The sequence below is a fragment of the Leucoraja erinacea genome, chromosome 1 (assembly GCF_028641065.1).
Source record: "Leucoraja erinacea ecotype New England chromosome 1, Leri_hhj_1, whole genome shotgun sequence".
Classification (NCBI taxonomy): Eukaryota; Metazoa; Chordata; class Chondrichthyes; order Rajiformes; family Rajidae; genus Leucoraja; species Leucoraja erinaceus.
In genome coordinates, this window is record NC_073377.1 from 65,554,118 (window position 1) to 65,567,135 (window position 13,018).

Below are 13,018 nucleotides of genomic sequence, written 5' to 3' on the forward strand. Positions count from 1 at the left end.
TAAAAGAGGTGCACAGAGCAAGTTATATTTTTGCACCGAGGTGGTGAGTGTCTGGAATGCGCTGCTGGGGGTGGCGGTTGATGCAGATACAATAGTGACATTTAAGAGACTTTGGGATAGGCATGTGTTATGCAGAAAAAAGAGGGATATGGATTTAATGCAACCAGATAAGAATCTGTCTTGGCATCATGTTGGCACAGACATTCTGGACCAAAGGTCCCCTTCCTGTGCCGTACTGTTTTATGTTCTAAAGGAAAAATGCTAGAATGCAGATCAAGAGATAGTGGAGATAGCAGTAGCTGTGATCAAGTCTTCATCCTACTCTTTCAGCAAGCGCCGCTTCCTTTTGTGTCACAAACTTTGTCAGTCTTCATCACCATCACGCATTACCCGACACGGTAACGGTGACATTTTTACATATTCCGGTAGCGATTTACCTCATGATTTCAAAAATCCCCTCATCTGAAAATTTAATTCATTATTTCCCGAGTTTTTTTACTGAAATTGTTCACCAATCTGACATTTTTTTGAAATCTAACTGCTGAAGCGAGCTGATGACGTCCCAATGCCTCTTCTCCTCGCGGCCAGCTGTGCAGCCACGTGCTGCGAGTTACATGGCCCAGCCCGTCTGCTGTGAGTTACATCTCCCCATCCGCCTGCTCCTGGGCCTGGCTAAGACGGCCACCCGTGGGTTCAGGCAGCGGGCAGCCGACGACAGCACCGGGGTCGATCGCCCGCCCCTATGGTCCCCGTAGAGCGAACACACAGTGTCCACGGGGATCCCGGAGGCCCTCCGCGAACGCTGGTCGCCGCAGGACGTCGAGCGCTCCATTGATAAAGTTGGTGATACATGAACTCGATGATCGCCTGCCTGCAAACTGTCAACATTGGCAGTCCCTGATTGTGTCAATACTCGCACTCGGCTGGCCGTCCACAGCGCAGCGCAGTGCACAGCACCTACCCCCCCCCCCCCCTTCCCCCCCTCTCCCTCCTCCCCCCTCTCCCCCTCCTCTCTCTCCCCCCCTTCCCCCCCACTCTCCCCCCTCCACCCCTCTGCCCTCCCTCCACCTCACCCTTCTCTCTCCTCTTCCTCCCCCCCTCACACCCCTCCCCCTCCACCTCCCTCTCACTCCCTTTGCTCCCCCTCCCCTCTCTCCCCCTCCTCTCTCTCTCCCCCCCTCCTCCTCCCCCCCCCCCCCCCCCTCCCCCCCCCCCCCCCACCTCCACCTCACTCTCCTCACTCCCCCCTCTCCCCCCCCCCCCCTTCCTCTCTCTACGGAATCAAAGGATATGGGGAGAAAGCAAGAACGGGGTACAGATTTTGGATGATCAGCCATGATTATCTTGAATGGCGGTGCTGGCTCAAAGGGCCAAATGGCCTACTCCTGCACCTATATTCTATGTTTATATTTCAACTGTTGTCTCTGGAGCATGATATCTACAACTGTGTTTGTGAGTTGTTAAAATCAATTAATTAATTATCAATTAATTATCAAAATGCTCCATTACAATCGACAAGGGAATTTGGGATGTACTGTGAATGATCCTTACTGAGGCAGAACTGAAGTCAAACAAGGACATTCCAGCGCCATTGATTCTGTGCAACAATTGTACATTTTTGCCCCAAGTCTGAAAAGACAGTGTAGCACATTCCAGAATAATCCAAATTTGAACTCCTGGTCTGCATATTTAGGGAGTTTTCATGTGCATGTATCAGGATTTTTGTTTCTACCATCGCTCAGGCAGAGTTCTAACCTTTCGAACAAATTGAATATATGTACAATTGTTATTGAGCACATCTCCATTCCGCTCTAAATAAGGCTTTTCTTTTAATCTTCTCGTGAACTTCCTGTGAATCAAAGAAAACATTTCCATCCTGTCCACAGAATCTTTCTTTCTTGGATAAAATTCTCCAGGCCAGGCTACATTCTGTTCTGCTTTCACTGCTATCTCACTCTTCCTTATCGACTTGTTCCACTTCCTCATGGATTGTGTACAGAAATTGAAATAGAAATTGAAAGCAAGATGGGTTTAAAAGAGCAAATTAAAGTCAGGAAGGAAAAGTTTAAGAAAGAATAACAAAAATTTGAAAGATTGAGACTCTATTCATGTAAACCCTTTTTCAGTGCCAGAGTAGTTAATAGGGATATAATTAATACTTTTAAAGATTAATTATGACGTGAATGGACTCACCCACACTTTTTTGGCTAGATTTTTTTGAGTGAGTATGCTGAGTCCAGTGCAGAGAACTGCAACAGCAACTTCTCCCGGTTTCCACATGTTATGGTGCATGTGTGGGCACTGGCAGTTGTTGTCCAATTAACATAATAATAGAGTGCTAATAATCTCACCATTACTCTACCACAAAACCTGGGCCAATGCTGGAAAAAATATTTTTTATATTACTCGCTTTAAAGCAAAAAATTATCTTGGAATGAATAACATAAATAGCTCTTTGATGCTAGTGACTTATCCTCTGATTAATGCAACAGTTATTTTCACAGCTGGTTTCCTGTAGATTTTGATGAGATGTGATTCTTAGTCATTTCAATAATCCTTTGCTCTTTTTATGTATGTATATTGCCTTGACTTGCTGCCATAATATGAGTCTTCATTAACCATGAGTTTCTATGAATGTAGCCCAGACCAGATCCAGTGTTCCAAGCAAAGTTTCATTTGAGTTGCAGAAAACTTGTTAACTGTAGTTTGTAAGCCAGTGATGTAATAGCTTTTCCAGACCCTCTTGCTCGATGGCACAGGTTAAAGGGAAGATTTACTGCTGATAGCACACAAGCCTTGTTAATGGATTCCCCAGACATCGGACCATATATCCAAGCTCCACCCGTGATTTTTTTTCTCCCCCACTTCTAAGGGTTTGATTAGAATTAATTGCAGAATTGTGCTGTTTCGAAGTTGAAACTATTTTTTGGCCTGCGACCTTCACACACGGGCAAGGTTCAGATTTTTCTTGTAGTCTAGAATGCCCTTTGACGGTCTTGACATTTCTATACATTCATGGACATGGTAAGGAGAACAGTGTCTGAAATGATGTATGGAGAAAAACAAATATGTTGATCTGGAAATTTATACTTGTGAATTTTGACGTTTTTCTCCATGTTTACTGCTAGTTGCATGTTACTAATTGCAAATTCAGATGTAGCCATTTCCATTTTTGATTAGTAAATAAATATTAGTAATAGGCTTAGTCACTGACATGTGAATTCAATACTCTAACTTTAAATTTTAACACATTTGTACTTTAACCATTGATGTGCATTATTTATTGAAGTTGGAGGATAAAAAGTATTTTCTGTTGTTCTTTACTCTTATTTATTTGTGTTTGATTGTCCTACGTTACGAAATGTGACAATGAAATTCTTACTTGCAGCAGCATTCAGGTTTGTAAGTGCAGTAATCAATATATAATAAACAAACAAACAAAAAAAATCAATAAATTAAAAACCCAATAAATTGCAAATACAAAATGAAGCCTGAGGCCCCAAGTGCAACCAAGGCAGTTTGGAATTTAGTTGGAGTTTGTGGTGTTCAATAACCTGATGGTTGGGAAGAAGCTGTTCCTGAACCTGGAACTTAACGTTTTCAAACTCCTATACCTTCTTTCTGATGGCAGGAATGAAATGAGAGTGTGGCCAGGGTGGTGTGGGACCTTGATGATGCTGACTGCCTTTTTGAGACAGCGTCTGCTGTAGATCGCTTTGATGGATGGGAGGTCAGTATCCGTGATGGACCAGCTGTATTCACCACTTGATGTAATCTTCGTCCCTGAATGTTCGAGTTGTCGAACCAGGCGGTGACGCAACCAGTCAATATGCTCTGCTATACGCAACTCATGCAACACTGGAGAAAGATTTGGGAGAATGATGTGTCCTCACAATTTCTTTCTTAAATTTAACCAGATTTGAAGCCAGCAGAATGTTAAAAAAAAAGTCCAACCAATAAAGAGAATCTCCAAAAGGGAGAGCTCGGTAGAGGGCAAATTGGATTCAACTATATTCTGGGTAATGTGAGGTAAACTGGCCAATCTCAACATTAGCATCTCATAAAATAACATAAGCGCAAACCCAGGATTTCGCCATCTGGCATATCTCTGGAGCTAGACTGACAGAGGAGATGCAAGTTGCTTTTCCATGGAAAAAAGAGATGCTGGCATTGTTAAGCTCCTGTCTTGCTGTCATAATCTGATTTCTGTGACCATTTTACCCTCCAACTGCCTTTTGATGGATGAACAGAGAATAGTTTTGCATGAGCATTTTTCTTAAATCAAGCATAAATAGCAGCTCCAGAACATGCACAGAACATGGAATCTTTTTATGAAGATGTATATTAATGTCATGTTAACCCTGTTATTTCACTGCAGTGACCCTTCATCCAAAGCTCTATGGGAGTCCATGTTAAACATGAAACATAAAGAGGCTGTGATGGAAGTGCGGAGGCACCTAGTGGAGGCTGCTAGCAAGGAGAATCTCCCAATTAAGATGAGCTTGGGTAATATGCATAACCAATTTACTCTCCGTTTATTTTGACATAATAGCCTGAAAGCTCATGATTCCTCCGTTTCTCGAAACACATAGTCTATTTAGTTGTTTCATCTACTGCCAAGATTTGTTTCATGAATACTGCTCGTCTTATGAAACTTTTATTGGGGAAACCCAATACCTTTTTATTCCTCTGTAGCAGCTATGACTGTATTCATGAATGTTCTTGTTGAAACAGTACTACCTGTATAAGAAAATTTATAAACCTATTTTTCATTTTTTAATGAAATCAAATAAAAAATGTTCCTGAAAATAGTTACGTATTGCATTTTCTCATTTAATTGGTGCATAATGAGTTTTTCTTTTGTAGTTATTGGATCCAACTGAAATAGGCCCCTCATTTTCTCTAGTAAGAATGAGCAAATTGCAGAATTGAGTAGTACTGACGGAAGGCCAGCAAACCACTGACCAGGCATCTGATCCTTTAAAGAGTAATCCAGCCAATTCTTTCATTCTTTCCTTAATCCCTGCATTTGTTCTCCACATATTTAACCAATTTCCTTTTCAAAATAACCAAATTATCCCAATTGACTGTGTGTGGATATTCTCTCCACCCACATGCATTTACACAATTTAATACACTTGAATATTATCATACTAAAATAATTTTGTATTCAATTCAAACTTTTTTTTTATTGGACAGTTTCACCTTTCCTAAAATAAATCCTTCAGTAGATAACTTATCTTTTGTAGACATTCAATCCTGGTTTGAAATAATTCAAATGTTCCCCCTTTGGACCGTTGATATCCCTCGTAAACCTTTTCTCGTCATATATAAAAGAGCACCCCTGTACCCAGGACTTACTAAACCAGTGTGAGTCCATGCTGGCAACTCTGGCTTAATGAATACACAGCGCCCTCTTCAGGAGACTGAAAAACTGAGAAAGAGGAAAAGAATGACAAGTTGTTTGTATATGTGGCAAGGAGTTAATCAAAAACTCATGTGAGATGTCAGTGTTTCTGAGTCGATGCACTGCATAACTTATGGTGTTCATAGGAAATTATGTTGCTTTTTTTAACCTGATAATCCTTGCATTGCATCATAATTGATATGAATAAGTATGAAAGCATCAATAATATCTTGGTTTTCTCGAGTGTTGAAGTCTTTGAGGAAGCCCCTGAGATTGGCTCAACAAGGAGCCTTAATGTCTAGCTCCCACAGCGGCTTCATTATGTCGGTGCTGAGAAAACAAAGAATGTATTTTTTTAAATATAATAAAAATGTTCAGCAAAGCTCCAGAAAATCAGATTTTCTTTTAGCACTGAAACTAGCTACACGATGGCAGCTCTGATAGCAAGGGAATTATGAATCACTGCAGGGAAATTTTCTGCTGGAGAATGTCTTTGCATTTTATGAATAATTATTATTTAGCAATGTGCTCAGTAGCGTTTTTGTAGGCTTGAAACCCGCTGCTGTTTGATAAATGCATTCATTTTTCTTTTGAAACACATTGAACCGATTAGCAAGTTTGCAGATGATACTAAAGTGGGGGGCGGTTTGCAGATAGTAAAGATGGATGTGAAAAATTGCTGCAGGATCTTGCTCAATTGGCCAAATGGGCTGAGGAATGGTTGATGGAATTTAATGCAGAAAAATGTCAGGTGTTGCATTTTGGGAAGTCTAACACGGGCAGGACGTACACAGTGACTGGAGGGCTCTGGGGAGTGTAGTAGAGAAGAGGGATCTAGGAGTGCAGGTGCATAGCTCCCTGAAGGTGGAGTGGAAAGTAGATCAGGTGGTTCAAAAGGCTCTTTTGAACATTAGCCTTCATATATACTCAATACTGTATTACTAACAGAGAAGATTTATGAGGATGTTTCCAGGACTAGAGTGTCTGAGCAGAGGTTGAATAGGCTGGGACTCTATTCCTTGGAGCGCAGGAGGATGAGGGGTGATCTTCTAGAGGGTGTATAAAATCATGAGAGAAATAGGCCGGGTAGATGCACAGAGTCTCTTGCCCAGAATAGGTGAATCGAGGACTAGAGGACACAGGTTTAAGGTGAAGGGAAAAAGATTTAATAGGAATCTGAGAGGTAACTTTTTCACACAAAGGTTGATAGATGCATGGAACAAGCTTCCAGAGGAGATAGTTGAGAGGGACTATCCCAACCTTTAAGAAGCAGTTAGATAGGTACTTGAATAGGACAGGTTTGGAAGGATATGAACCAAATGCTGGCAGGTGGGACCAGTGCAGCTGGGACCTGTTGGCCGGTGTATCACTCAATGACTCAGTTTTTACATAGTAAATCCAGTAAAAAGTGTGTTACAAGAAAATGTTGACATTGTGTCATTTGGTTACATTTATATATAACAATGTGTATTTTGCCATCTTTGGTGAATATTTGGTAATGCTGATCTGACCATCTTTGGTGATGCACAGAATCTCTTGCCCAGAGTAGAAGAATCGAGAAGCAGAGGACATAAGTTCAAGGTGAAGGGGAAAAGATTTATTAGGAATCTGAGGGGTAACCTTTTCTAGACAAAGGGTGGTGGGTGTATGGAACAAGCTGCCAGGGGAGGTAGTTGAGGCTGGGACTATCCAAAAGTTTAAGAAACAGTTAGACAAGTTCATAATAGGCCAAGTTTGGGAGGTGTCTGGGATGGACCTGTATCTAACTGTAGGCAGGCATAGGACTTCCAGTGCTTTGTTACTGTCTGGGATGACCTTTCCAGTTTTGGCCGGGAAGTCGTGCCAGGTTTTCTGTATCTAATCTGTATCACTCTATGCCTGTATTAAACCATTTGATAGCATTTTTTTGTGTTTCTGTTCCATTTGACCTTTGTTCACTGTCAAATTCTGGGAGATGACCTTTTTGTCGTATCCCCCTTTTTGTTTTGAGGCCTAGGGAGCCGGCGACCTCTCTGGAGGCAGCTCAGGTCCTGGGCTCAAACGGTGCTCCCGTGAGCAGGTTTTGGCCCAGCCCGAGGGAGGAACGGCACTAGTGCGTATCTTGGTCCCAGCCCGAGTTGGAACTTTCAATTGGACACACGTGCCTGTATTGGGACAATCAAACGGTCAATCCTGATAGCTAGGAGGTTTTTTTTGTTCGTTTCGGTGAGCTGCGGGACTGTTTATACCATCAAATCAGCCAGAGGGAGTCATTTTTGCCTCCACTTTTTGGAGGACTTTGTTCAGTTATTTTATCTGAAACTGTACTTAGTGCCTTGCTTTTTCAGACCGTTTAAAAGCAATAAATTCAATATACTTGAATTATTTTTACTTAGGCTGCATAATTGTTTATGCTGCTGGTTATGAACTATAACGTCCAATTATTCCATCTCAAGTTCAGTACTTCGATCTTACAGCCAGTCACTCATTTTACAATGTTTTTCAATGGAACCCATTCTGACCATACAGTCCAGATTTAGTCCTTTTTCTATTCCTGACACAATCTGGAGACATTTGAAAAATATCATGCCAGAAACTGGCATTGAGTCATACTTGCAAAAAAACAAGACATTCCAAACTTGGATTGAGTCCCTTAAACATCATCCTCGTTTCTCCTTGCCACTTAACCATTGTCTCCTCCTCCCAGTTTGCCTTTTTATTCTCTCCCCCCAACTTCCACTTCCCTGTTAGTACCCTCCCCTCTCCTCGGCATCTTGAATGCTGATGTACTCTTCTGATAATGAGAAGATGCTGTCCTTGCTTCTGGACTGAGACCTTGGGAGTTGTCCTTCAACTGTAGGTTATCATTACTTTTGTGGTTGACAGAACGTAATTTCCTCCTTTGTGTTCTTGGCTACCATTTACTTGGAAGTTTCCATCCTCTGCAGCAAAACAGCTTTGACTGAATCCTTTAGCCTGTCGGACCATGAGAAATTTGTTTCTGAGCACGGAGACCTAAAATTCTCCAGTTATAATATCTATAATACCTTGATATCTATTTCAGACCATGAAAATTATCTCTCACACTTCCCCCAGCTTTTGATTGTATGTATTCAATATATAGCTGTCTTGAATGGCTATTAGTTGTTGTGTTTCTCCAGCTTCTGAATTATCCTTGCACATGAGTGATCTCCAGTTTTCAGCAAAGCAGATAAGTTGGTTAATGTCTATAACACGCTTTTAGGTTTAATTTCTGTATTATTGCTCCTTTCTTCTTTTCCCTCACTGCAGCATTCAATAGGTATGCATTGTCAACACTTATCTTCCAGGCCAAGGATGTTGTTGGTTGTGAGAAATGTCTCTGATCCTCTCCATTTAGGATATGAGCATTTGACAAGCCTTGGTGCACACCTAGTTAGACACCTCAAGGCTACCAGTGAAGTATGTTGGTGTTTAAGGTTTCATTTTCACTTTTCTCAACAAAACTTATTCATGCCTCTTGGGTGTTTGTGATTTTCCCTTTGGCATATTCAATGAATTGAACTCTTACACCAGTGTCTTCCTTAAGTTAGTTTTGTTTTAAGAATCAGTTGTTACATATTTGGGAGATAAAGTGCTGCTGCCTATCGAGAGCAATGGCTTACTGTTATGTGTCTTTTTTTTCTCTGACATGACCTGTGCAAACAGATTGGCTTTGCCTGCAATCAAATGATTCAAGCCTGCAATTTATTTTGGCATTTTTGCTTGGGGTTATTGAGTCTTCAGAATCCACAAGGTCCAAAAAGAATGATTTTGTTTTTGTTATGCTGCTGAGTTACCCTGCGGATTACTTCAGGTCAACTTTATAGTCAATTGTATGTATTCTATGAGGGATTTTGGGTACTGGTGATCTTCAGGCATATTCTGCTTGCAGTAACAGTTAGAGGACACAAGGACAAACTTGTTTAGTGGTCCCATATAAAAGGATGTTTACTTCATTCCACTCCAGCAGTGCAAAGCTCCTTCCATTTAATATTTTCATCCTTTTTATATATGTAAGACTTCACTATGTCCACGAGCCCACATGATTACGTACACAATAAATGACTACACCACTGACCTGAAACTATTCTGTCATTCTGGATGATTATGGCTGACATGTTTCCCTTCTCCATATTTACTGTATGTCTTGGCGATCAAGATGTTTATCTAAATTCAAATTAACGTAGAATTAACAGCCACTTTTAAGTGAGGGCTCTAAATTCCATTACCATTTTGTGACCTCCCAAAAATCCCCACTCGCCTTGATCAGCCTGAATAAGGAGATTCAGCTATTTTTATGCTTTTATTATTTTCTATCACTCGTCTGAGATCTCACTTCCAAACTTCTCTTTTGTTTAGTTTTAGGATCTGTATTTTGTTAAAAATTGTTCTTCGGTCTAACGTCTTTTTTTTCTAAATAAAATCTATTTGTATTATAAATCTAATTATTTTGCTCCTGTAGCAACGTTTCTGCTCTATGTTCACTTGTTACCCAAGAGAAGGTACAGTATTGAAAACTACAAACAGGAGCATGAAGTGCTCTAAGGTTTATAGACAATAGGTGCAGGAGTAGGCCATTCGGCCGTTCGAGCCAGCACCACCATTCAATGTGATCATGGCTGATCATCCCCAATCAGTACCCCGTTCCTGCCTTCTCCCCATATCCCTTGACTCCACTATCTTTAAGAGCCTTATCTAGCTCTCTCTTGAAAGTATCCAGAGAACCTGCCTCCACTGCCCTCTGAGGCGGGGAATTCCACAGACTCTCCACTCTCTGTGAGAAAAAGTGTTTCCTCGTCTCCATTCTAAATGTCTTACCCCTTATTCTTAAACTGTGGCTCCTGGTTCTGGACTCCCCCACCATCGGGAACATGTTTCCTGCCTCTAGCGTGTCCAAACCCTTAACAACCTTATATGTTTCAATAAGAACCCCTCTCATCCTTCTAAACTCCAGAGTGTACAGAGTGTAGAATGTCTTTTAAAATGTACAAGCCCAGCCGCTCCATTCTCTTGGTTTATATTGGTTTATAATGTTACTAAGCTGAGTGCAGTGTGCTTCAGTTGAAGCATTTGATTTTTACTGCAAATGGAAGGAATTGTGTTTAGAAAGTTTTTAATGTAAGCACAGCTCTGCTCCCCAGTCGCTCGCTTTGTAATTATACTGCATAGCATGGAGCATCTTTTGCATGAATCTCAGAAAAAACAAATTGCTCTATCAGTTCTCTGCCAGAATGGTAATGGTAATAACAGTGGTGATGCCGAAACTGCATTTGTATCAGTTAAGTAAGAAATATTGATGAGGTCTCTCATATAGATGTTTGATTCCTGTTGTTGGAACTGTGCTCCAATAAAAATATATAATTGAGAAAAGCAAATAAACAAATCTAAAATTTGTCAAATAATATATGCTTTCTTGTTTTTACCCTCTTTTAACATATTTATCGTCATGGTCTTGCAGCAAGGAAATGGGCCCTTTGGCCCAACTCATCATCCATGCCGATCAAGATGCCCCATCTAAACAAGCTCCATTTGCCTGCATTTGTCCCTTTAAACCTCTCCTATCTATGTACCAGTCCTAATGTCTTTTAAAATACCTTTTAATATCTCAATCACCTCCTCTGGCAGCTCGTTCCATACACCTATCTTTCCTTGAGTGAAAACGTTACCCCTCGTGTTCCTATTAAATCTTGAAATCTAAATTCCTCAAAAGGTGTTAAACTGTTCAATTAGGTCACCTTGTAACTAACATTAGCTGAACTGGTGAGTGCAGGTTAAGTCCATTCCAATTGTCAGCAGACACTTGCTTTAGGTGAAAGTGTTGTGAGCTAAACAGCTTTTCTTGATTTTAACTTTTCAAGAACCAATTCAATTGATGAGACTTTTACGATTTCTATTTTGCTTCTACCTTGCCGCGTGATCAAAGATACATTGCCAGTAGCCAGTGAACAAAAAAAAAATATTTTGGAATCTTTAAGAAGATGGTTAAAGTTTTTTTTCACTTCATAAACTTACTATTGATTTATGTATATTGTTAAATTCAGACTTGTAGGATCTTCATATCAGTAGTCTATTTAAATATTATAAATGCAGACAAGAATGGCTCATTATTTTGCATACACATTTCAGCAAGGCACATCAACAATGTTATTATTTTAATGATTGGCCATTTGTTTCCAGATATTTCATGTCATAGTGATACAATGTGGAAACAGGCCCTTCGGCCCAACTTGTCCACTCCGGCCAACATGTCCCAGCTACACTAGTCCCACCTGCCTGCGTTTGGTCCAAACTTGTCCTATCCATGTACCTGTCTGACTGTTTATTAAACGTTGGGATAGTCCCAGCCTCAACTACCTCCTCTGGCAGCTTGTTCCATACACCCACCACCCATTGTGTGAAAAAGTCACCCCTCAGATTCCTATTAAATCTTTTACCCTTCACCTTGAACCTTTGTCCTCTGGTCCTCGATTCCCCAACTCTGGGCAAGAGACTCTGTGCACCCAATCTATTCCTCTCATGATTGTATACACCTCTATAAGATCACCGCTCATCCTCCTGCACTCCAAGGAATATAGACCCAGCCTACTCAACCTCTTCATATAGCTCAGACCCTCTAGTCCTGGCAACATCCCTGTAATTTTTCTTTGAAACCCTTTCAAGCTTGACAATATATTTTGTATAACATGGTGCCCAGAACTGAACACAATACTCTAAATGCGGTCTCACCAACGTCTTATACAACTGCTACATGATCTCCCAACTTCTATACTTACTCTGTCTGATAAAGGCCAATGTGCCAAAAGCCTTTTTGACCACCTTATCTACCTGCGACTCGACCTTCAAGGAACCAAGCACCTGCAGTCCTAGATCCCTCTGCTCTACAACACACCCCAGAGTCCTACAATTCACTGTGTAGGTCCTGCCCATGTTAGACGTCCAAAATTGCAACACCTCACATTAAAAAAATCATAACCAGCTGGCATTTCTGCTATTTAACCAACTACCGAGGGGAACTCTAATTTGAATTTCATGAAGTACATGGTTTGGTACCTTAGTAAAAGATTTCTATTTTGAGTGAAGAATAAACAAGATGATAATTGATCCTAGTTGCGCGGCAAAGCCCACTATTTCTGATTGTTTATGATGCATGACAATGAAGTAAATGAAGCTGATTTTAGTTTTACTCGTCTGTTCAAAATATCCAACCTGATTTGCTTCATTCTAAATGTGCAATAAGAATTTTCATGATCCTTTTCTTGTTACAGGCAGAGTCACACCTGAACAACTCAACACCTATGTCCAATTATTCAAGACCAATTTGAAAGTTTTGGAGAATCACTGTGGGCTCTTGCAGCTTACCATGGCAACAGCGCAGACTTTGAGACATACATGCTACTCAAAATGGGACAACTTTCTTGCTTTTGAGCGGCTGCTTTTGCAGGTTTGCTTTTACCTACTTTAGTTTTCATTTACATATTTCAACATGAAGCATAATCATGATATCATTATAAGTTAAACTTTTTTAATGTAGCCATTTTTTGCAATCTGGAGAATTCCAGAAGGAATGTGGATTCAGGGAAGGTCTAGACAACACATTTCCAAATCAGGGTG

General features: G+C 40.7%; 1 protein-coding gene across 1 annotated transcript in view; it reads left to right on the forward strand.

The window, feature by feature from the left end:
• Positions 1 to 13,018, forward strand: part of scfd2 (sec1 family domain containing 2) — a 224,050-nt gene that overhangs the window by 23,305 nt on the left and 187,727 nt on the right. The window contains exons 3-4 of the mRNA XM_055636130.1: positions 4,379 to 4,506; positions 12,673 to 12,848. Coding sequence (XP_055492105.1) covers positions 4,379 to 4,506; positions 12,673 to 12,848 — 304 coding nt within the window. The remainder of the gene's footprint in view (positions 1 to 4,378; positions 4,507 to 12,672; positions 12,849 to 13,018) is intronic.